Source organism: Galeopterus variegatus, unplaced genomic scaffold (assembly GCF_000696425.1).
Source record: "Galeopterus variegatus unplaced genomic scaffold, G_variegatus-3.0.2 Scaffold4123, whole genome shotgun sequence".
Taxonomy (NCBI): Eukaryota; Metazoa; Chordata; class Mammalia; order Dermoptera; family Cynocephalidae; genus Galeopterus; species Galeopterus variegatus.
The window spans coordinates 130,014-153,713 of record NW_007730234.1 but is presented as its reverse complement, the minus strand read 5'-3'; the positions used below and the strand labels follow the sequence as shown (position 1 = coordinate 153,713).

The following is a 23,700-nucleotide window of genomic DNA, read 5'->3' as shown; positions in this document are numbered from 1 at the left end:
ACTCTATCAAGAGACTTCAGGTTGATGAAATGGGACTTCAGAGAGCACACAGTCACCAGACACCTGTCATTCTGAGGCTGTTACAAAGCTCTAGTGTCTGATATCTCATGCCAGAACTACTGCCCTTCTGTTATTGCCAACTTGACTTAAAACTTTTAAGAAAAACTGAACACCTTTTTCTCTAGCGATAGACTCTAGGTCCAAATTTAGGATTGTATGTGGCTTCATTCCTATTCTTTTATACATTCATTCATTAATTCAACAAATATTTTTTGAGTGCCTACTATGTGCCAGGCACCCTTCTAGGCTCTGGAGATACAGTGGTGAACAAAACAGAAAAAGTCCCTGCCCTCAGGCAGCTTACATTCAAATAGGGAAGATAGAAAATATATACACAGGGGCTGTCTGGTTAGCTCAGTTCGTTAGAGCATGGTGTTATAACACCAAGGTCAAGGGTTCGGATCCCCTACCAGCCAGCTGCCACCAAAAAAAAAAAGAGAGAGAGAGAGAGAGAAAATATACAAGCAAACCAACAAGAGAATGTCAGATAGTAACATCAATGTCGTGAAGTAAATAAACAGGGTGATTTGTAGTGCCTGGGTCAGGACCCACTCTAGATGGAGTGGTCTGAGGGACTCTCTGAGGAGACATTTGAGTGAAGACCTCAAGGGTGGAAAGGAGCCAGCCTTTCCATACAGAGAGAACAATGACTGAAAAGGTTCTAAAGTGGGAATGAGCTGGGTATATTTGGAGAGCAAAAAGAAAGTCATCACAGTTGGAGCATAGTGAGCAGATGGGAGAGTGATACAGGATGGATTGGAAAACAGCAGAGGATCAGATTATTTAGGGGCCTATAAGCATGGTAAGAACTTTGGATTGTTTTGTAAGTTCAATAGGAAGCCACTGAAGGGTTTGAAGCTGGAAAATGACAAACTGGCTTACGTGAGTCAAAACATCACTCTAGATGCTTTGTATGTTATTAATATACATGTAGTATTTAAGGCCATGGGAATGCAGAGACTGTGGAGAGAGCAAAGAAGAGGAGCCAAGACTAAGCCCTGAGAAGCACCAACATTTAGAGTTTGGGTAGAAAATGAGGAACCCACAAAGAAAATTGAGAAGGGGTGAACAGTGAGTTAAAAGGGAACCAGACTATGTTGTCAATAGAAAATAAGAATTTCAAGAAAAGGAGAGTAATTCACTATGTTAAACAGTGCTGAAAATTCTAGTAAGACGAGAACACCACTTTGGCATGAGCAATTGCTCAGTGGAGTGGTGGGACAGAAACCAGATCACAGTAGATTGAGAACTAAAGGAAAGGTGAGGAAGTGGAGACCATTCTTTTTAGGAAATTAGAGAGGATGTGTGGTCAAGGGAAGATTTATTTTTGTTTAATAAGATTGGAAATACCAGAGCACATCTGTATTCACCTCTGGTAGTCAGGGAGAACAAAAATGAACATACAGTAGAAATGGAAATTACAGAAGTGAGGTCACTGAGAAGAGGAAGAGATGGTCCAGAACACCTGGGGAGAGCTTTGCCTTTACTAGCAAGGGCCTTTCTTTCATCATAACAGGATGAAAGAGAGAAATTGTGTGTGTTTGTGTGTGTGTGTGTGTGTGTGTGTGTGTGTAGGTTTATAGATTTTTATTTTATTTTATTTTTTTTTGAGGAAAATGATGGAGTTCCTGGCATTCAGAGTCACATTTATCTGTACACATAATAGTGCATGAGGTCAGCCTTCCCCTAGGCCTGGCACATAGTAGGTACTCAATAAGTATTTGTTGAATGTTCACTGAAAAGAAAGAAGACAACTCTTGTCATAGAAAAGCTTTGGGGACGGGGTACTGAGAGTGAAATAGACAAGAAGCCTTTAAGACAAGTGAGGATGGGAGAAAGGTTCTCACCAGTGCCAACACCCAGCCTGACCCCTCCCAGGAAGTCATTGCTGGCCAGGGGCTCCCGGTCCCACACAGTCAGCTCCAGGCACATGTGTTGTAGATCTTCCAGCCTCACACCATGGTAGACAAATGTATGGTTGTAGTGGGGATTCAGGGTCTTCTTCATCACAGGAGTTTTACGCTTACTGGCCTTGTTCCTCATGGGAAGGAGGTATCTGGCAGAGGGTGGGGAGTAATCACCAGTGTACTCAAAGCTGGCAATATCTGTCTAAATGCTCCCTTTCCCCTACCACAGGCCTAGCCCAAGAAGGTGAGTTGACACCCAGGTCCTAGTGCACACACCCCTCTTTCGAATCTGCTGAAGCAGAGTTCCTACTACTCCACTAGATCATTCACCTGATTCAATTCCTTTAACCTGGAGAGAAAATGAATATAATATTATTAGAAAGACTATTGTCTATGCTCCACCCAAAATTGGTTTTAAATATTTGGTTCCATTTCTATTAGGCAAGGTTCTCTTTAAATAAAACCAATAGTAACATCTATAGGCTTAGCCAAAGATGAGTTGCTAAAGAACTTAAGTCAATGGGTGATCTATAACTTGGAGGAAGCTGGCATTGCTTCAAAATCGTGGGGAACAATTTAGATGGTCAAGGAACACAGATTTTCACCTAGGATTAATTGAGTATGAGTCAGAGAAAAGTCAGAATCTATCTGTCTACCACCCTTCTCTTTAAATATCAACACTACAGCCCAGTCCAAACTGAGCTCAGAGCAGAGAAAAGATGGTGGTGGAGGTTTTGCCATTACCTAATTTCAAGAAAAAGGTGGTTGCTGTGGATGATAGGACACGCAAGGATAAAATCCACAGAGAAAGGTTAAATTGGGTTCCTCTCTTAGCTCTCCTGTCCTAAAACTGGTTAGTTTGGTGCTGATCCGGGGACTCACCCCTTGACAAAGCTGTCTGAAGTCCCTCCTGATTTGGCAGCCGTCAGGTTCTTGGCTTCTTTGATCCACACCTGGAGCTCTCCCCCTTCCCCACCTTTACCTGTAAGGGATGTCAGCCATAGCAAGTGAGCCCCTATACCTCCAGATTTATCTTGAGCTTTGTCTACATAGCACTTTCATTCCTTGCTCCTGAAGACAGGAAGCTCCATAACAACTGAACCATGCCTGACTTGTATCCTCAGTACCAAGCATAGTGCCTGACGGTAAGCAATAGGTGCTCAATTAATAACAACCACAACAGTAATGAATGCTTATTGAAAACTGGCCATGTGCCAAATACTACATTCAACATTTTGTTCTCAAAACAACCCTACAAGATATACACTATTATTGTCCTTATTTTATGGTTGAGAACATTGAGGCTTAGAAAATAAAGTCGCCTGACATTTGTTGAATGGTTAAAAAAGAGGGAAGTCCTCCACTTGATCCCATCCTCACTTCAGAGCACTGATCAGGCTACCCCCTCTTCTGGAAATGCTCCTCTCTGCCATCCTTCTCTTTTTCTACCTAGTAAAGTCTTAAGGTCCACTTTCAACATTACTTTCTTTTCAAAGCTCTCCCAAATGTAACCAGACAGAATTCATCACTCCCATATCTTTGTCCCCTTAGCACATGATTGTCTTTCTTGATAAACTAACCTCCTCAAGGGAGGGAAAATATCATGTCTTATCCATCTACATATCCACAGTCACTAGCACAGTGCCTAGCATGTTGAATTACTCTTCCTCAGCCTTCAACTTCCTGCCCCTCATACTTTACCAAGCCTTCTAACCACCCTTCTCAGCCTCAAAGTTTCCGTTCTCTTCTGCCCTCTTAGTAGCTTGCCACAGAACTGGACCAAGACCAAGTCAGTTTTAAAAAAAAAAAGGAATGCCAACCCTACAGCATTCTGTTCTGGTTCAAAAATGCAGAAAAGGCTTACTTAATAAGGAATCTTTTTTAGAAGATGCAGGGAGAATCTCAATCTGGTCTCTCCAATGGTGCTAGCCAGTAGCCAGCACAAGCCCTGCACAAATCCTGTGCAGATGACTAAGAGCTAAATCCAGGGCCCCAAATAAAACTCACTCTTTTTCCGGTCACCTCCAACAGGGAGTTTGGAGGCTGGGATGTATTTCAATGAAACCACCAACTCGCCTTTGTGTGACGGCAAGCCAGTCAGGGACTCAGCACTGATCTGAAACACAGGGAAACCCAACAGGTCAAGCTGGGCTTCTCAGGAATTGCTGGGAACTCTCCCTGGGGATGGGGTGGAGGTGTGGGGGTGGGGATTCTACCAATATTCCCAAGAACAGCTTCAAGGCATAAGAGGATCTTTCTCCTTATGAATACAATCCAGAGTCCCTAGGCTATGGCAGTCACAGGTTTCTAAGGCAGTTCCTTCAGAAGGAGATGCAGAAAAACCAAGAGTCTTCTGCAGTACCCACTATTATGCCACTTTGGGGATACAGTTACTAGATTCCAGATACTCTCAAAGGTCTTCCAGCAAGGTTGTCACACAAACTCACAAAGGACTGACACCATGATGAAGAATCTTGCTACCAGCATTGTTAGTAATAGCCAAAAAATGGAAACAACCTAAATGTCAATCAATATAGGAAGGGTTAAATGAGTAATTTTTAATGTCCTCATATGGCAAATGGCATGCAGTCATCAAAAAGAATGCAGTGAATCTGTACATGCTGACATGGAACGATATCTGAGATGTACTGTTAAGTCAACAAAGCAAGATGCAGGAAAATATATCCCGCTTATATTAAAATATATTCGTATTTGTACATATGAATATATATGTGTGTAAATAATGAGTATTATCACTTATATAGCATTTACTATGTTCCGGGCACTGTCACAAGTACTTTAAGTATATCATTTTGAGGGCCAGCCCGTGGCTCACTCGGGAGAGTGCAGTGCTGATAACACCAAGGGCACAGGTTCAGATTCTATATAGGGATGGCCACTTAGCTCACTGGCTGAGCGTGGTGCTGACAACACCAAGCTAAGGGTTAAGATCCCCTTACTGGTCATCTTTTTAAAAAAAAAAAAAAAAGTATATCATTTTGTTTAATCCTCAAGATAGTCCCTATGAGATAGGTACTATTATGCTCAATTTACAGGTTATAGAACAGAGAGGTTAAGAAACTTACCCAAGGTCACACAGTAATTGGCAGAGCCAGGACTGAAATTCACATAGACTGGTTCCAGAGTTCATGATTTTAACCACTATACTACACTGCACAGACAAACCCAGAAAGATACAGACAAACTTAACACTTGTTTCCTCTAGGGAAGGGAGCAAAATGGGAAAAGAGGGCTTTCCCTTTTTACTCCTTATTAACATCAATAGCCTCTTTTTATGAGAATGGCATGTATCACTTGCATGATTTTTAAAGATAAAAAGTGTTTTGAAAGAGGGCTTGCAAAGATCTGTGGGCTAGGTGGAACTCCGTTACACAGATTTGAATATGCCATAATTTTTTATTTTACACTTATTTATGCTATTATTAATTAACGTATATCTCTACCACTAGAATTTAAGTGCCAGAGGGACAGGAATCAAGCTCACTTTTATTCATCCTAGTATGTACCTGGCACATAGTAAGTGCTCCACAAATATTTACTGAATGAATGTAAGAGTGAATAAATAAATGTCTGGAATGAGCGGCAAGTGGTCTATCATCTTTGGCTTTGGGTGGAAGAACTGCTTCACTCTATTGACTCTCCTTGCATGACTCTGTTCTTTGTACTTTGGTATCCAGAGCAGGAGCTGGTGTAGACTAGACGGGGCCTTTCACTTGCCTGTGTTCATTGGGGCGCCCCTAACTGAGGTCTTCATCACTGATACTACAGATTCTAGGAAGGCATAATCCCCATAGGTTTAGATCAATGTACCATTTGGATCGATGTACCACGTATCCAGAATACACAAAGTTTAATAAATGGGAGAGATATAATGAATCAGGAGGTGAATGCCAGCAAGGGAAAATTGAATGGGAGCAAATGGATTAATAGGGCAAAAACCAAACCAAAACAACAGCAACAACAACAGAAAAAACCCAGAAACAACACATGTAGGATGTGTTAAGTTAAAATAGACATATAATATGGGAGTGGTCTATTTTTTTTTTTTTTTGGTTATAAAATATTTACACAATTTATTAACTTCTAGATTGTGAACTTCAGTGGACTCTTAAAAATGGAAGTTTAGCATTAGCTAAAAAATGGCAATTTGTTTCAATAGTACATTTTCATTCTGGCTCAAAATATTTGCAAAGAGCAAATACCTCCATTTTAATGTAATTTATTGTTTATCTAAGACATTTTTATTGGCAGTAGTTCACAATGGTTTACAGCAACAAATCCAATATAATTATATCAACTGTAGACCTCTGAGAGAATGACTTGAGGGCCAAATGCTTAATAAATTCTAAATTTCTAATAACATGTTATAGTTTGGTAATAATTGCCTTCCTGCTTTTATTAGTATTCAAAGGGACAAATTTAATATTGTCACTATTTGGGGGGGGATGGGCAGTAGCTATCAAAATATTGGATGTACATTTCCTTTGACTCAGCAATTCCACCACCAGGAATTTCTCTGACAGTTACATTCAAAAAAGAAAGCCAAGATATATTACAGCATAGTTGTAAGAACAACAACAACAACAAAAATGTAAACAATTTTAATGCCCATTAGTGGGGGAATGGTAAATAAATTATAATACAGGCATGTGAAGGAAAACTATGCAGCAATTAAAATGATACAGGTCTGTAAGTGATGGCACAGAAGGATGTCCCTGATAAACAGGAAAACGAAAAAAATCAAGATAAATGAGGGTACTTCAAGAAGTTCATGGAAAAATGAAATTGAAAGATAATATGAATCTTTCCATGAACTTCTTGAAGTACCCTTGTACATAAGCAACGAGGTTCATGTGAGCCGATTTGTGTAAAAAATAAAAAATATATATAGATCCGTAGATGTATATCTGTGCTGCTTAACACAAAATTTCTAGGATACCCAAATAATTGTTAACAATGGTTATTTCTAAGGAATGGAACCTACTTTTCTTTTATACACTTTATGTTGTTTTAATTCTGAACCACATGCATATAAATCCTTTTATACTTAATTTTCTTTACATGGTAAAAACTTCAAATGTTAAAAAGGGCATATAGAGAAAACTAAATCTCCCTTCCACCTCAGTCTCCCTTCCTAGAGGCAGCCACCATTACTAATTTCTTTTCTATCTTTCCAAAGATATTCTATGCACCATATTTAAAATGCTAATGTAAACGTTTTTAAAGAAGAACTTTGTCATCGTATAGTTCTGATAATCAAGAAGTTGCTGACTAAGTCCTCTGTTTTAGCAATTTCATTTTAACCAGAATGACAGCCTATTGAATGTCCACTATGTGCCAGGCACTAAATGGTATTTTGTATATAATCCTGAAAAAGAGGGATATTATTATCTCCATTTTATATGAAGAAACTGAGGCTCACAGAAGTTTGGTGACTTCCCTAAGTTATTTTATAGGTTAGGTGACTCACCTAGCTGGCAAGTGACAGAACCAGGATTCCAATCCAGGTCTGCACTCAGATCCCAGGCACAATTATGTCACACGGCTATACTCTCATTTGAGGTGCCAACTCCAAAGTTAAATTTTCCCTAGCCTGTGTAACCAAGATTACAGCAACTGGAGCTCCATGAATTGCTTTCCTTCCCACTTCTTTAGTGAAAAGGTTAGCTTGGAAAAGGGGTGCAGATTAGGGTACACCCAGGTTAGCTTGGAGACTTTGGAAGTTTAGGAGGCCAAGCTTGGCACACATACGAAAGACTTTTTGAAGCAAAACCATGGCTTCATACTTTGCCTGGCTTACACGGAAGAGATTGATCACACGACGTACAAGTGCCTCTGAAATTGCTGTCAAACTCAGAAACCCCAGCAGGGTGTGCTAGAACTCTTCAGAAGACTACATTCAAGGACACTACTAACACAGACCAGCAGAGGCCACTGCAGATAATTCTACCTCTGACCCAAGGTGCGAAAGGAGTTAAAGCAGAGTACCTTTCCATGCAAAGGGAGGCAATGATCCAGTTTCTTATCAAGCTTCCAGGAATCCATTTGGACCTCTGCCTCTCCAAGGAAAGTGTTTCTGCCAAAACGACCATGATGCCAAACCGAGAACTGCAAGATCCTCTGGGCCAGGAGAGATTCTGGGATCTCATACTGTGAGGGGAAAGCAGAAGTCTAAGATATTAGTCAGTGGTAATTTCTCAGAAAAGATTATTCCCAAACCTGAGCAACCGTACCCAAAGTCTATAAGTCCTGAATCTCAAATTACTTTAGTCCCTAAGTACTTTGAGTTTCCTCACTCAAAGCCTCAATTTACTCCATTTCATGAAAACCTACCATATTCCATAGGAGGACCTAGAAAATTAATTTTTCCATAAGTGGGTGAGAGAATACTGGAACATCTAAAAAGAACTGCCAAGGAGACTCCTTATCCCAGATGGCTTTTTAAAATGAGATTTGTGGCCATGTGAATCTCCAACTTCACAACAATCCAAGAGAGCCAGGTCACCTTTGTTCTCTTCTCTGGGAGGTCAGGATGTGAACAGATGCCCAGAGTGTATCCTCAGACACAGACACGGTCCACTGAAACCCATATCAACCAGCCATGTTGCAGAGGAATAGCTACAGATTAGAGCACAAGACAGAAAATGTTCTCCTACCTTTAGGGTGCAAATACTTACCCTGAGGATCTCATCATATAGTGGACTGATGGTATCCCGTTTGATGCTGGTTTTTCTTTTTCCTTGGCGGGACTTGTCAGGCAGAAGATAAGTTTTCACATATCTAGAAACCAAAGAGAGTATATACTGAGTAATTTGCTGTCCTTTCTCAAGCCCATTCTTCATTTCCCTGCTCTCCATATAAATATGCCATGATGAAATGCGATGTCAAAAACGTCACACCAAGCCCTCTTAGACACGCCATTCCTGCTTTTTCCTAACCCTGGTCACTTTCCTACATTACACCTCTCCATCCTCCCAGGAAGTGATAAGCTCGGTTCAGGAGTGCCCAGACACATGCCAGGGTCTGGTCCCTCATCTCCGAGCTTCAGTCAGGTTCCAGAAGCACTCACGGGTTAGAGCGCTTCTTGGCTTCATCAGCATAGGCCAGCTGGTGGCACTCCTTCACATGGATGACCAAAGTCTGTGTTTGCTGCTCATACTTCAGAGAAAAGGCAATCCTGCCAGTCACAGAGATGTTCCCAAAATCACCAGCTTCACTGTAGATGCTCATCATGCTGCCAATCGTACTCTGAAGAGAAAGCACCCACAAATATATGGGGAAGACACACTCCCCTGCCCACATTGCTCACATCTTCCTTCATAATAAAGCCATAGTCACTGAACAAAACAAGTTTCAGAAGCCCCTGCAATGAGCCAGTACTGCCAACAGTCCTTTACCCAAAGGATAAGACAGAGCTAGCAGCACACCTGATTGTTCAGGTTAATAAATCAGCTCATGGCTCACCTAGGCTCTTCACTTCTCTTCTTCCCCTCTTTTTATACATTTTATTGTTAATTTTCATCTGCCCAAGGTGGGCAAAAAGTAGACATAAGGTGCAGCTAAGTCCATTTTTGGTATGTGTTATATATGCTTAAACATTGGCTAGCAGGGGGTAGCTACTAGTTAAAATAAAGTGCCTTAATTATCTGTGGATTTCTTTTATCTACCTTATCTCTATCAAGATCTACAGTGAAAAGAGATTGGGCCAGAACTGGGAGTGGGTGGGTAAGGAGAAAAAACTACCAGAAGTGAAAAGTCACCTTTCTCTCAGGTAGTAATCAGTGTGTGTGAGCCAGACATTCTGTTCCTGTGAGTCAGTGTGAACAAACTCTAATCACCCGTGTTCCTGACTCTGTTTCCCCTAAACATCAATCTTCATACTTATGACAGAACTAGGCCTTGCTTTTTAAATGTACCTTCAACTTCATGATCCTGACTGGTGCTGTTGATCCTTAACCATATCATGAGGCTGATTAACCCTGCCCAAGCCCTTCTCATGACACTCCCTTCACTTTAATGCAAGAATTTGGAGAAAGCTATGATGAAGAAATCTGATCTTGCTCACTTCATGGCCTGAGTACCTCTTAAGGGAAGAAGTTATGGTTATTGTTCACAAAGCTGTGATAAACAATGTCTCTAGCTGTAATGACCTAATGTAATAATCTCCAGGGCAGAGGCTTAGGAAGTCACCTTGATGTACACTATGGTCTACATGTGGCACCTATGGTCTACATTGAGGATAGGAACAAACAAATGCATCTCCCTTACCTGAAAAGAGTGACTGCAATGATTTCCCCAGGTCCCAAGTCTGTTCTAGGGAGGCCTTTCTTTCTTTCCTAGTACCTCAATGTATCTATAACCACAGAACTAATAGAACTTACCATGGAGGAGCCACTTTGCATGCTGCTTCTGGCTAGCTTCTGACGATGCAACTTCACCAGATGGTCAATGTCTTCTTCTTCCTCTTCTTCTTCTTCTTCTCCTCCTCCTTCTCCTTCTTCCTGGAACAATAAATATAGATTCAGAGTTAATAAAAATGAGAAAAGTTTCAAAGACTAATGTCTTTCCTTTAGTGGAAACCATAATTGTTGCAAAGCTCTGAGGTGTCATGTCTACATGTACACACATATCCTGATTCTTATATATTGCTCTGTTTCATACTTCCCAGCTCTATTCTGACCAACTTTCTCATATCTCAAAAGAATAAGATAAGAATATTTAACATTTTTTATGGGAGCTATAACTCCTTCCCATTTGACTGCCCCAACCCAGCTATATCTTTACATTTTGAGCCCCCAGCTATATATTTAGCAATGTATTAGAAGATAAAAGAGACAGTAAAGATAGTACTTTCCTTTAAGCAAATCAGAAACCAGATTTGCTTTAGAAATTTGGGGGAATCAAGATTCGTGTTGCCTTTTTCTAAAGAATTAAACAGGTTGGTTGAGAGTATCAGGTATTAAAGCCAACTCGAGATAAATAAAATTTCACATAGTGACCAAGTGAAAAACAAGGGCACTTACCATATCCACACTGAGGCCTGGGACAGATTTGCTTCTGTCTCCCAAGGAGCCACTTTCATGTCCCACATCTTCCGGGCGAAGATCTATCACGGATTTAGTGTACTCTGAGTGGAATACCAAAAACCCAGATCAAACAAAAGAGACCTGCTCTTTTCCATACCAAGAGCCCATCAAGGCTACTCAGAACTTCAGTCCCAAAAAGCCATGAAGAGAAACCAGCTACCTGAAGGCCTGAGAATTTTTCTGGTGTTCTTCTTGAATATCATTTCACCCTCATCGACAGATACCACACTTTGATCCCCAGGCTGAGTCTCCTAGGAAGGAATAAGGGCAGGGAAATGGAAAAGAACAGTTGGGAAGGTGGAAGGAGTGAGTCAGAAAGGATAGCCTTAAGAAAAATAAGGCTCAGATTTTCATAAAACTATAACAAACTTACAGGAAAGATTAAATGCCTAGAAGTAATACAAAACCTATTTTCTCACACATTTCAGCCAAAACCTTAGAAAATGCTCCCAAGTGAATCTGGCATGTGTTATAAACATTGGCTAGAAGTGGTTAGAGGAAAAGCGGGAGAGCTTTGGGATATTCAGGCAACCAGAAGAACTTCATCTTTCTAGAATGTAAAGTGTGAGGAGGAATGGAGGATAAAAGATGAGGCTGGAGAGGTGAGGAGGGACCAAATCATAATGATTTTCTTGCCATGCTAAGGAGTTGGCTTGTTTAGCTGAATTCCTGATTTAAATTCTGCCTGAGGGGAGTGGGAAAGTGAGGAGAAAAAGGAAAGGAGGGAGGGAGGGAAGACGGAAGGAAGAAAGGAAAAACCAATAACCTGAAGCTTACCTTTTGTACTTGAGATTTGGGGGCGGACATCTTCTTCCATTCTGGAAAAAGGCCAGATTTATCCAGAGAGTCTCTCCTGGAAGTAGATTCAGAAGTTATAATTAAATCACTTCCTCCCCTTTCTCTTCTACCTGAGGACCAAAGCTCTATGAAAACAGAGCCACTAGCCTGGGGTCTCATAGTAACCAAATCCAGAAGGTACACTTCACATATGATTTATCTTGAAAAAATGAAGATCAGAAAAGCAACTCTGTGGGCTGGCCCGTGGCTTACTCGGGGGAGTGTGGTGCTGATAACACCAAGGCCCCAGGTTCGGATCCCATATAGGGATGGCCAGTTTGCTCACTGGGTAAGCGTGGTGCTGACAAAACCAAGCCAAGGGTTAAGATCCCCTTACCAGTCATCTTTAAAAAAAAAAAAAAGAAAAGAAAAGCAACTCTGCACAAACACACATGCCCACACCCGCATTCCTAAGGGACAGAAGCATCAGTTGTTGCTGGGCTAGGAAGAATCCTCCAAGGTGCGGCAGCCTGGAGAAGTTAACACACTCTGGGAAGCTGCACTCAGAGCCAAATCAGTAGAACTGCTACTGAAAGACTTCTGTCAAGGTCAGGGAAAATACTTCATTCAGCTTCCTGAGGGCAGAAATCAGGAACACTGAAGGCATAAGAGCCTTGCACCTTCATGCTAAAGAACAAAATGGGAACTCTGTCATTGAGTGGAAGTGAGGGAAATGGGGGAATCTCACCTGGAGGTGCTATCGGAGTCAGCTGTGTAGCTATCCAGACTCTCACTCTCGGCCTCCAGTGCACTCTTGCCACTTTTCAGCTTTGGCACTTCAAATGGCACACTAGAATAAAAACCACGAGCCTATAAAGGAAGCAGGCTCTCCTGCCTCTAGTCAAGCCTCCTTCCAACCCTTTCACAATGGTAGACAGAAAATGAACTGAGACATTGCCCATTAGATTAAGTTCCAACTCTTCAGTGGTTCCCCCTTGCTATTAGAATTGGGTTCAAACTCCTCTGCATGGCAAGAATACCCTTACGATTTGGCCCCTGCTCACCTCTCCAGCCTCATTTTTCACCCTCCACTCCTCCTCACACTTTACATTCTAGAGATATGAAGGGGTTTTTAGTCCCCTGAATATCCCAAAGCTCTCCCTCTTCCCTCTTTTCTCTGCCTGGGATGTTCTTTTCACAACATCTGCTTTTCTTCACCTGGCTAAATCTACTCTTTCTTCGGGTCTCTCCTTATATGTCAATTCCTCCAGATCTCTCTGACCATGCCCCCACCCCAAGTCTGGATTAGTAACTTTCCTATGTGCTCACAAAGCACCCTGATTTTTTGCTAGCAGTCATCACATATGTAATTATTTGTTTATGGCTTTTAAACAAATTATTTAATTTGTTCAGTAATTTAAGCAAATGACTTAATGTCTTTCTCCTCTGTTATGGTCTAAATGTTTGTTCCCTCCAAAGCTCATGTGGGAGCTTGATTCCCAAAGTGGCAGTGTTGAAAGGTGGGGCCTTTGGGGGGTGATTGGATCATGAGGTCTAAGCCCTAACGAATAGATTAATCCATTCATGGGTTATTGGGTTATTGGGTTAATGGATGGTTTATAAATGGGTTACAAAAACCCATAAATGGGTTTATGACAGGAGTGGTACTGGAGGCTTTATAAGGAGAGCAAGTGAACATGTTAACAGACACTCTTGCCCCTCTCATCATGTGATACTCTGTGCCACCTCAGGACTCTGAAGAGAGTCCCCACTAACAAGAAGACTCTCGCCAAATGTGCCCCCTTGACCTTGAACTTCCCAGCCTCCAAAACTATAAGCAATAAATTTCTTTTCTTTATAAATTACCCAGTTTCAGGTATTCTGTTATAAGCAACAGACTTAGATTAAGCTCCATGAGATCAATAACCAAATATCTTGTTCACTGCTGTGTTACCAAAGCTTAGAAAAGAGATTAGGATAGAGTAGACACTCAAATATTTATTGACTGAATTTTTGGATAAATGCCCTCTGTGGGGCTTAGGTATATCCATAAATAAGCAATTTGTCTTGAAGACAGTATTCAGAAGACCAGAATTCTTTTTCAGCTTAATCACTTTAATGAAGAAAAACCCTAGGCATTCAAAAGGGCAGTCATCTCTGAAGGGAAGACACCATTCCTGGGCCCCTTATCTCAAAGAATTAGTGAAAGCAGCAGGAAAAAAAAAATTCATTTTTCCTCAAGTATTTCAAGCAACTTCCCTTGGCTCCAAGGACACCACATTCTCCCAGTTTCCTCTTCTGACTTTACTGGTTGCTCCTTCTCAACCTCCTTTGCTGCTCCCTCCTCCTCTCCCGGACCTCCAATCTTTGGATTATGTCCAGGCTTCTTCCTTGGGCTGCTTCTCTTCTCCATCTAGAATTATCCTAAATGATCTCATCTAGTCTCATGGCTTTAAATATCCTCTATAAACTAATAACTCAAATTTATCTCTTACTTAAACTCCAGACATGTTTTTCCAATGGCCTAGACAACATTTCCACTTGAATATCTCAAACACAGTAAGTCAGAACCAAAGACCTAATCCTCCCCCAAACCTGCTCTTCCTTCAATTTCATCAAATGGCTACTCCCTCCTTTCATTTCTCAGGTCAAATGTCTTAAGAATCATCCTTGACTCCTTTCTTTCTCTCACAATACAAATCAAATCTGTCAGTAAATCCCTTGGCTCTATCTTCAGTGTATATCTAGAATCTGATCAGTACTATCTCCTCCACTGCCATTACTCTGGTTCAAACCACCATCATCTAGCTCCTGAATGGTTGCAATAGCCTCCTAACTGATCTCCTTGCGTCTTCTCTTGTCCCCATACAATCTATCCACAACACAACAGCCAAAATAAGCTTTAAATATATAAATCAGACAGAATTACCATATTACCCAGCAATTCTACTTCTAGGTATATAGAGAGAATTAAAAAACATATGTCCACAGATAAACTTTTACATGAATGTTCATAGCAGCATTATTCCCAATAGCCAAAAAAGTGGAAACAACCCAAATGTCCATCAATGGATGAATGGATAAACAAAATGTTATATATTCATACAATGAAATATTATTCATCTATAAAAGGAAATGAAGTTCTGACATATGTTGCAACATGCATGAACTTTCAAAATATCATGCTAAGTAAAAGAATCCAGACACAAACAGACACATTTTGTATGACTCCATTTACGTGAAATGTCCCAAACAGGCAAATCCATAGAGACAAAAAGCAGATTAGGGGCTGGGGGAAATGAGGAGTGACTGCTTAATGGGTACAGAGTTTCTTTGTGGGGTGATAAAATGCTCTGAAATTAGACAGTGGTGATGGTTGCACAACATTCTGAAGAGTACTAACAGCCACAGAATTGTACACTTTAAAATTGTTAAAATGAGATGGTATATTATGTGAATTTTACCTCAATTTTTAAAAAGAAAAAAAAAATAAGATCATGTCACTCACAGCCACCCTTCTCACTCAGAGTGAAAGAGTTCTTACAAGTGCCACCAAAGCCTTATGGCTTTAATAGTATCATTAATAGTTTTGATGTATGGACTACCAAACTGTCTAAATGTACACATATGGGTTAGATTCCTAAGTTTTTTTTACTTCTTTTTTAAAGAAGGATCATACCACATACATCATAAATGAAAAGAAAGAAAAAGAACTTTAAAAACTCAATACAGCTAATCCCATAGAAAATGGGCAAAAGATTTGAATGGACATTTCACCTAAGACAATATATACATGTCAAATAAGCACATGAAAAGATGCTCAACATCATTAATCATTAGAGAAATGCAAATTAAAATCACCGTAACATACAACCATACATGCCCATTAGAATAGCTAAAATTTTTTAAAGTTTATTTATTAATACATATATATTTTTTACATTCTAAGATGTTGTGGAGTAGTTGGGTGTGAGGGGGACAGGAGAAGGGGGAAGGAAATAGGGTGAGAGAAGGAGGAAGGAGAAGGGGCATGGTTGAGGCCTGTAGCACCCCCCTCATTCCTGCAGGAGAGACCAGGGGCCTTCCAGCGGTGGCTTGGTCATTGCTGGGCTGGGTGCACATGTTAGATGGTTGTGGCTGAAGCCCCCGGCCCCCCCACCACCCCAGCTCAGGAGACCAGAGCGCTTCCAGTGGTTGTTCAGTGGTCATCGCTGGGCTGGTTGTGGGTATTGGGCATGATCTGTTCTCACTCCATCTCTGCCTTTATCTCCTCTCCCACACACCCCCTTGCTCACTCAGTTCTAGATTACTCAAAAGTGCCAAACACAAACTCATTTTAGGATCTTTATGCCTGCTGCTTTCTCTGCCTACAGTGCTTTTCCCTCAGATACCTTCAGGGTTTGCTCCCTCATTTGCTTCATGTCTTTGCTCAAATGTCACCTTATTTACTAGAGGCTGGGACGTAGGGGAGGATGGGAGAACAGTGAGAGCTTGGTTAATGGACATAAAATTACAGCTAGACAGGAAAAATAAGTTCTAGTGGTGTACAGCAGTGCTAGGCACCTATAACTAACAATAATTTATTGTATGTTCTCAAATGGCTAGCGAGAGGTCAAATGTTCTCATCACAAAGAAATGGTAAATTTTTGAGATGATGAATTTGCTAACTACCCTGATTTGATCATTACACATTATATACATGTATTAAAATATAACTTTGCACCCCATAAATATGTACAATCAATATGTTTCAATTAAAAAAAATTGTAAAAAATGTCACCTTATTATTAAGACTTGCCCTGGCTATCCTAAAAAAAACAGCATATGTATACACATGCAATCCCGGCACTCCCTTTACCTTTAATTTTCTCCATAGCACTTGTCAACATCTGATATACCATACATTCACTTGATTATTTATTTTCTGAATTCCCCACCCCCCAAATCCACAAGCAAGAGACCTTTTTATATTCACCAGTGTATCCCAGTGCCTAAAATAGTGCCTGGCACATAGTAGGCATTTATAGATATTTGTCAAACAAATGAACAAACTAATAAATGAACAAGGAATGAGGTAACCAAAATCTGTAATGTCTTAGCCAGTAAAGAATAAACTTTCTGGGTTGGCCCATGGCTCACTTGGGAGAGTGTGGTGCTGATAACACCAAGGCCACTGGTTCAGATCCCTATGTAGTAAAAACTATTGAAGTAGGCCGGCCCGTGGCTCACTCGGTAGAGTGCGGTGCTGATAACACCAAGGCCACGGGTTCGGATCCTATAGAGGGATGGCCGGTTTGCTCACTGGCTGAGCGTGGTGCAGACAACACCAAGCCAAGGGGTGAGATCCCCTTACCGGTCATCTTAAAAAAAAAAAAAAAAAGAATAAACTTTCTAAACTGTCACATGAAATTTGAGATAGTTCTGTGAAAACAGACAACAGAGGTTGAAATCCCAGGGCATGCAAGCGGTGAAATAGTCGTCATTCCTCGAGAGATATATTAGCTTTATAGTACAAGACACAGTGGGGGCCGGATTTCATTTTTTACTTTAGAATCATTTTCCCCCTTTGCTCAAAAAAAAAAAGATCACCAAGCAGAACCATTCTTCTAGAGAGATAGTTTGAGTTTGATAATGGCCCATGGAGAGTGTTTTTTGCTTGTATTTTTTCCTAAAGATTAATACGTACTGATCCAGAGCTGATACAAATAACCCTAGGGCAAAAAAGCAATTATATGACATCTGTGCAATAAAAAATAGGTTAAGAGATGGGAGCTCTGGGCTCTAACTATCTGTATGATCGCAGGTAAATCACTTATCCTGCTTTCCTTTCTATAAAAATAAAGGGGTTGAATTAGATTATCTCTGAGGCTCCATAATTTTATGGAAAAGATCATTTATGGCCACTTAATCTGTTTCCATGTTTAGGATAAATAAGAGTCTTCTGGGTCCAATGAGACAAGTGGTCATAGACAGCCAGAAGCAGTAGGTTTCAGAAATTACATTCTGACCGATGATGTCAGATGTGTTAATCAGGTTCATCAAATAAAAGCCATTCTTATCCTTATCCACAAAGGAAAAAGGGGGCCTCATCACCCTAGAACATATGAGTCACCCACCCAAGGCTGTGTGGATAAAAATCACAGTACAAATATACAATAAAACACCATATAGATTTCAAAAGAATGAAGTAGACCCTTGGTGAGGATGTGGAAAGATGGTCATGTTATATTTCCCACAATTTTTCTTTTAGACCTTGAGTTATAACCAACATAAATAAGCTGTACATGTTTAAGTGTGCAACTTGATGAGTCTTGACATATATATATACCTGTGAAGTCATTGCCACATTAAGTTAACAAACATTATCTATCACTCCCAAAAGTTTCCTCCTGCCCCTTCGTAATCCCTCCCTCCCAGCCCATGTCCCTAGGCAAGTACTAATTTGCTTTCTGTCACTAAAAATTAGTTTTCATTTTCTAGAATTTTATATAAACAGAATCATACAGTATGCACTATTTTTTTTTGGGGGGGGGGGCTTCTTTCACTAAGCATGATTATTCTGAGATTAATCCATGTTGTTGCATGTATCCATAGTTTATTCCTTTCTATTGCTGAGTAGTATTACATTGTATAAACCAATCACAGTTTATCCATTCGCCTGTTGATGGACATTTGGATTGTTTCCAGGATTTGGTTATTACAAATACAGCTGCTATAAACATTCATGTACAAGTCTTTGTATGGACATATGCTTTCACTTTTCTTGGGTAAATACCTAGGAATGGAATGGCTGAATCACGAGGTAGGTAGGTGCACACCCAACTACTCCACAACATCTTAGAATGTAAAAAAAAATATATATATATATAGGGCCGAGCCCGTGGCGCACTCAAGAGAGTGTGGCGCTGGGAGTGCAGCAGCGCTCCCGCCGCGGGTTCGGATCCTATATAGGGATGACCGGTGCGCTCACAGTGCTCACTGGCTGAGCGTGGTGCGGCCGTCTCAAAAAGGACAAAAATATATATATAAACTTTAAAAAAAATTAGCCATTCTAATGGGCATGTATGGTTGTATGTTATGGTGATTTAAATTTGCATTTCTCTAATGATTAATGATGTTGAGCACCTTTTCATGTGCTTATTTGACATGTATATATTGTCTTAGGTGAAATGTCCATTCAAATCTTTTGCCCATTTTCTATGGGATTAGCTGTATTAAGTTTTTAAAGTTCTTTTTCTTTCTTTTCACTTACGATATATATGGTATGATCCTTCTTTAAAAAAGAAATTAAAAACTTAGGAATCCAACCCATGTGTGTACACTTAGACAGTTTGGTAGTCCATACATCAAAACTATTAATGACTATTAACAATAATTGTCTGGAGCAAAGGCAGTGAGGTTACTGGAGGACTTACTGTATATACTTCTATGTTGCTTTTCAATAATCTTATAAACTGTGATAAAGTCATTTCCCTTGGTTGAGGGAAAATTAGGGGAAAAACGCACACACACACACAAAAGCCAAAAATTCATCAGAAGCAACCAAACAAAGTAAGGAATAAAACCTTTATCATAAAGTTCAAAAAGTCATGGCTAAGAAAACAAGATTTAGCTCAGCAAAGCTCCTTAATTAATACCTTCCAATCTGGTGTTGTGGAGATTAAGCGAGAGAGTAGGCAATCCTGGGGTAAGCCAAGAAAAACAACAGTTCTTAAGATTTTTAGTCACAGCTACCACTGTGGGACCCCAACAGAGGCATACGAGACTGCTGGGCATGTCCTCTCCCAGGGCATTGGTATGATCTACAGGATTCACCCAGAGGTGGGAAACCTAAGTCCTGAACCAGTACATTTAAAAGAATCTCAGGAGACCAAAATCCAGGAGCCCAAGCTGCCTTCTACCCTTCCCTTCAGGTTATAAGAAGTATATAGAAAGCAATATTCAGTCCTAAACTAAAGTATAGCTGGATGTGGGGAAGAGATAAATTGTTTCAAGGTGAGATGAGAAACCTGTCTAAAAGAATTCACATACACTATGTCAGAGGGAACAAAAGATAATAGACTTCTCATGTTAAACATGAATAAAATGAAATAAAATGGTCTGGCAAATATATAAATAGCCATGGAGTGGGAAGAGATGGAAATAACTTACAAGGTAGACAAAGAACCCAGCCTGAAGAATATAACCCAAGGAAAATAAGTAAGTTTCTTGTGAGTGCTTCACACTACAGGGAAACTTAATAAGAATATAGATTTGATAAAATGCAAGAGCTCAAATACAATACAATAAAACAAAAAATAAGAGGAAAAAAAAAGACTGAAAGCAAAGCAGCATGGATGAGCTTGGAGAAAAATATGTTAAGTGAAATAAGCCAGGCACAGAAAGACAAATACCGCATGTCCTCATTCATAAGTGAGAGCTCAAAAATAAATAAATAAATAAATAAATAAATAAGTCGGAAGGAAGGAAGGAAGGAAGGAAGGAAACAATCATAATAATAAGCCAAGCTTTCAGAAGGAGAGAATAGAACTGCGATTACTAGAGGTGGGAAAAAGGAGGGGGAGGGGGGATAGTGAAAAATTGGTTAATGGATACAAAACACCTAATTAGAAAAAATAAGTTCTATTGATGCACAATTGGGCTAGGCATCTGTAATTAACATTAATTTACCACGTTATCAATGGCTAGAAGAGAGGAGATTGAATGTCCTCAACACAATGATCATGTTTTATAATGATGAATATGCTAATTATCCTGATTTGATCATCACACATTGTACACAGATATTGATGTTCAAGTCTGTACCCCATAAATATGTATAATCAATTATGTTTCAATAAAAAAAACTAAAGATAAACTATTCCAATAATTAAATTAGAAACAGCAAAATAGAAGGGTGAAGGGAGGGGAGGGAAAGGAAGGAAATGGGAAGGGAAGAGAGGAGAGGAGAGGAGGAAAAAATTGGCTGAAAAATAAACTAATAGCATAGAGGAACGGGTTGGGCTAATCATGGTTAATTGCTTTCATCTTTCCCTTTTTCTATTGCATTAGACAGTAAAAGGACACAAATGGAGGATAAAGAAATCCAATATCCCTGAGGTGGAGAACTTACTAATAAAACAGAAAAATAAAGAGTTCAGAGATATGATACAGAAAAATTTTCCAGCGATGAAGAAAGAACTCACCAAGGGTACACTGCATATCAGGAAAAATGATACAAAATGATCACCATTGAGTTACAGCCTTGTTATATTACTAAACTTCAAAAAGAATTTTTTAGGCAATTCCAATCACACAAAGTTACCTACAAAGGAGAAAAACAAGAGTCAAGCTGGCCTCAGACTTCACAGTTACATTCAGCGGCAGAAGACAATGGAGCAATGTCTACCATGTTTTGAGGGAAAGAAAATGTGACCCAAAAGTATAATATCCAGCCAAGATACCATTCAAGTATAAAAGCACTTGGCAGATGCAATAACTATAGTACCTGCAAGCCCTGCTTAAAGGAACTTCTCAACGATGAAATCCAGAAAACCAAGAAAAAAAATCAAAGTAAAAAGTTCAGGAATAGAGAAGCCATGGTACAAGGCCTGGTTGTAAATATAAAATCCTTTTAAATATGAAACTAAAACTAAGCAAACAGATAAAACAAGTAGATTATTTACTATTATATAATAGAATGTAAATGTTATAAACCCTAACAAAGTAAAAATAATTTGAGTAACAAAGAGTGGGAATGGGGGAAAAGAACAGGGAGGAAGCATAAAAAAGCTAATCTTTTCCTCTTTCATAGAAGAGAGCACCCTGATAATGTTTAATATTGAAACAGGTAGATTTTAAAAATGACTAACTTATTACTAACTCCACTCCTAGATATCTATATTAGAGAAATAAGAACTTATGTCCACATAAAACTCATAACAAATGTCCATAGCAGCATTACTCTTAATAGCCAAAAAGTGGACAACCCAAATGTTCATCAACAGATGAACAGATAAACAAAATGTGGTATATACATATAACAGAATATCATTTGGCAATAAAAAGAAATTAAGTAATTATACATGTTACAGCATGGATGAACCTTGAAAACATGTTAAGTGAAAGAAGCCAGTGACAAAGTACCACATACAAGGGTACTTCAAAAAGTTCACCAAAAAATAGAATGAAAAGATAATACGAATCTTTCTATGAGCTTTTTGAAGACGCCTCATTATATGATTCTATTTACATGAAATACCCAGGATAGGTAAATATATAGAGACAGAAATTAGATCAATGATTGCTTGAGGATGGGAAAGGATAGGGAGGCTGAGAGAAAGGGATAGCTAAAGGGCCCAGGGTTTCTTTTTAAGGTGATGAAAATGTTCTAAAATCAATTGAAGTGTTGGCTGCACAACTCTGAATATACTAAAAACCATTGTACTGTACCACAAATGGGTACATCGTATGGTATGTGAATTATATCTTGATAAGGCTATTAACAAAAATAAAACCACTAAAAAAAGTGACTAACTGCTCAATGGTTTTTATAATATTTTTTCTTAAGTTCAAAGGGATTTAATAACTAATATGTTTTATGGTAAAGAAACATTTGCCTGAAGATTAGCAATTCTTCCATTTTATTTCAGCATCTTATTCTGTTAAATTCAAATAAAATTACACAGAATTATTTTACTTTATTATATTATGATCCAATATTATAAAGTTTTTTCAGTCTATCCATCCAGTCATCCCTCTATTTATATTTATATAGAGAGAAAATATCTGAAATGATTTTCACATATTGTGAAAACTGGGGTAGTAGGAATTTGGGTGATTTGTTGATTTCTTCTATCCGGTTTCTTTTTTTTTTTTGTCTTTTTCCATGTCCGGCAACGGATCGCAACCCTCAGTGTCGCCCCCGTACCGGACCGGGACCGGCAACAGGATCGCAGCCCTCGGTGTTGCTCCTGCGCCTCGCTCAGCCAGTGAGCGGGAACCGGTCTGCATGTGGGATCCGAACCCTCGGCAGGAGCGCCACCACACTTCCCAAGCGGCGCACTATAGTAGTGCGCCACCGGGCCGGCCCTATCCGGTTTCTTATACTGGTTAAATTTTTAACAATGAGTATACGTTATTTTTATTTGCCTTCAAATTGTTTTATAAAGAACAAAGTAAATATAACAAAATGTTAATGTTTATGTGTGAATAGTAGGATTAGGAATGATTTTATTCCTCCTTGTTTACTCTTTTCTGTACTTTCTAAATTTTCCTATAATGAATATGTATTACTTTATAAACAGAAGAAAGTAGAAAGAATAATAAATTAAAGGGATGTTGTAGCATTTTAAAAAACAATTATTTGGTTCTTACCTGGGCTCCTTCTTTTGCTCCTGAATGATCTTTCTTCCTGGCCAGATATCGCCCATCTGTGTCTGATGAAGGAGGGACTGTCCCACTGTCTCTCTTTTATTCACTTTAAGATGAACAAAAGCATGGCAGGGTGGTAATGATGAGGGGGGAGAAGGGAAACAACCCTCATAGCATCTCCCCTGAAACACACCACACTTGCAGAAGGGATGGCGACACAATCTTTTATATTCCCCACAAGCCAGCTAAGCCTATGAAGTTAAGACACCACCAGTCAAAATACTCTAGGATTCCATGCCAGAGGATCTATTACTGAGGTTAAGCCCCCCAGAGAACCATCTCTAGATAGATCCAGTACCTGCAGGTTTGCGGCGCAGGGACATCCTAATGATCTCACTGCCTGTGCGGTAAGCAAAGCGATTCACTTTCTGGTCATAAAACCAGTCTCCAGTCGCTTTCTTCAGCTCTCTGGGAAAGAATGAAAAAAAAAAAAAAAT

The 23,700-nt window shown here is 39.6% G+C and overlaps 1 protein-coding gene across 1 annotated transcript in view; it reads right to left on the bottom strand.

Annotated features, from left to right (window-relative positions):
- SYTL4 (synaptotagmin-like 4) overlaps window positions 1-23,700 on the bottom strand; it is a 49,854-nt gene that overhangs the window by 1,831 nt on the left and 24,323 nt on the right. Inside the window, exons 4-16 of the mRNA XM_008586802.1 lie at window positions 23,562-23,671; window positions 23,207-23,309; window positions 12,600-12,701; window positions 11,852-11,927; window positions 11,235-11,325; window positions 11,012-11,115; window positions 10,370-10,489; window positions 9,058-9,236; window positions 8,666-8,768; window positions 7,977-8,138; window positions 3,975-4,083; window positions 2,850-2,949; window positions 1,908-2,116 (exon numbers count right to left, since the gene is read on the bottom strand). Coding sequence (XP_008585024.1) covers window positions 1,908-2,116; window positions 2,850-2,949; window positions 3,975-4,083; window positions 7,977-8,138; window positions 8,666-8,768; window positions 9,058-9,236; window positions 10,370-10,489; window positions 11,012-11,115; window positions 11,235-11,325; window positions 11,852-11,927; window positions 12,600-12,701; window positions 23,207-23,309; window positions 23,562-23,671 — 1,568 coding nt within the window. The remainder of the gene's footprint in view (window positions 1-1,907; window positions 2,117-2,849; window positions 2,950-3,974; window positions 4,084-7,976; window positions 8,139-8,665; window positions 8,769-9,057; window positions 9,237-10,369; window positions 10,490-11,011; window positions 11,116-11,234; window positions 11,326-11,851; window positions 11,928-12,599; window positions 12,702-23,206; window positions 23,310-23,561; window positions 23,672-23,700) is intronic.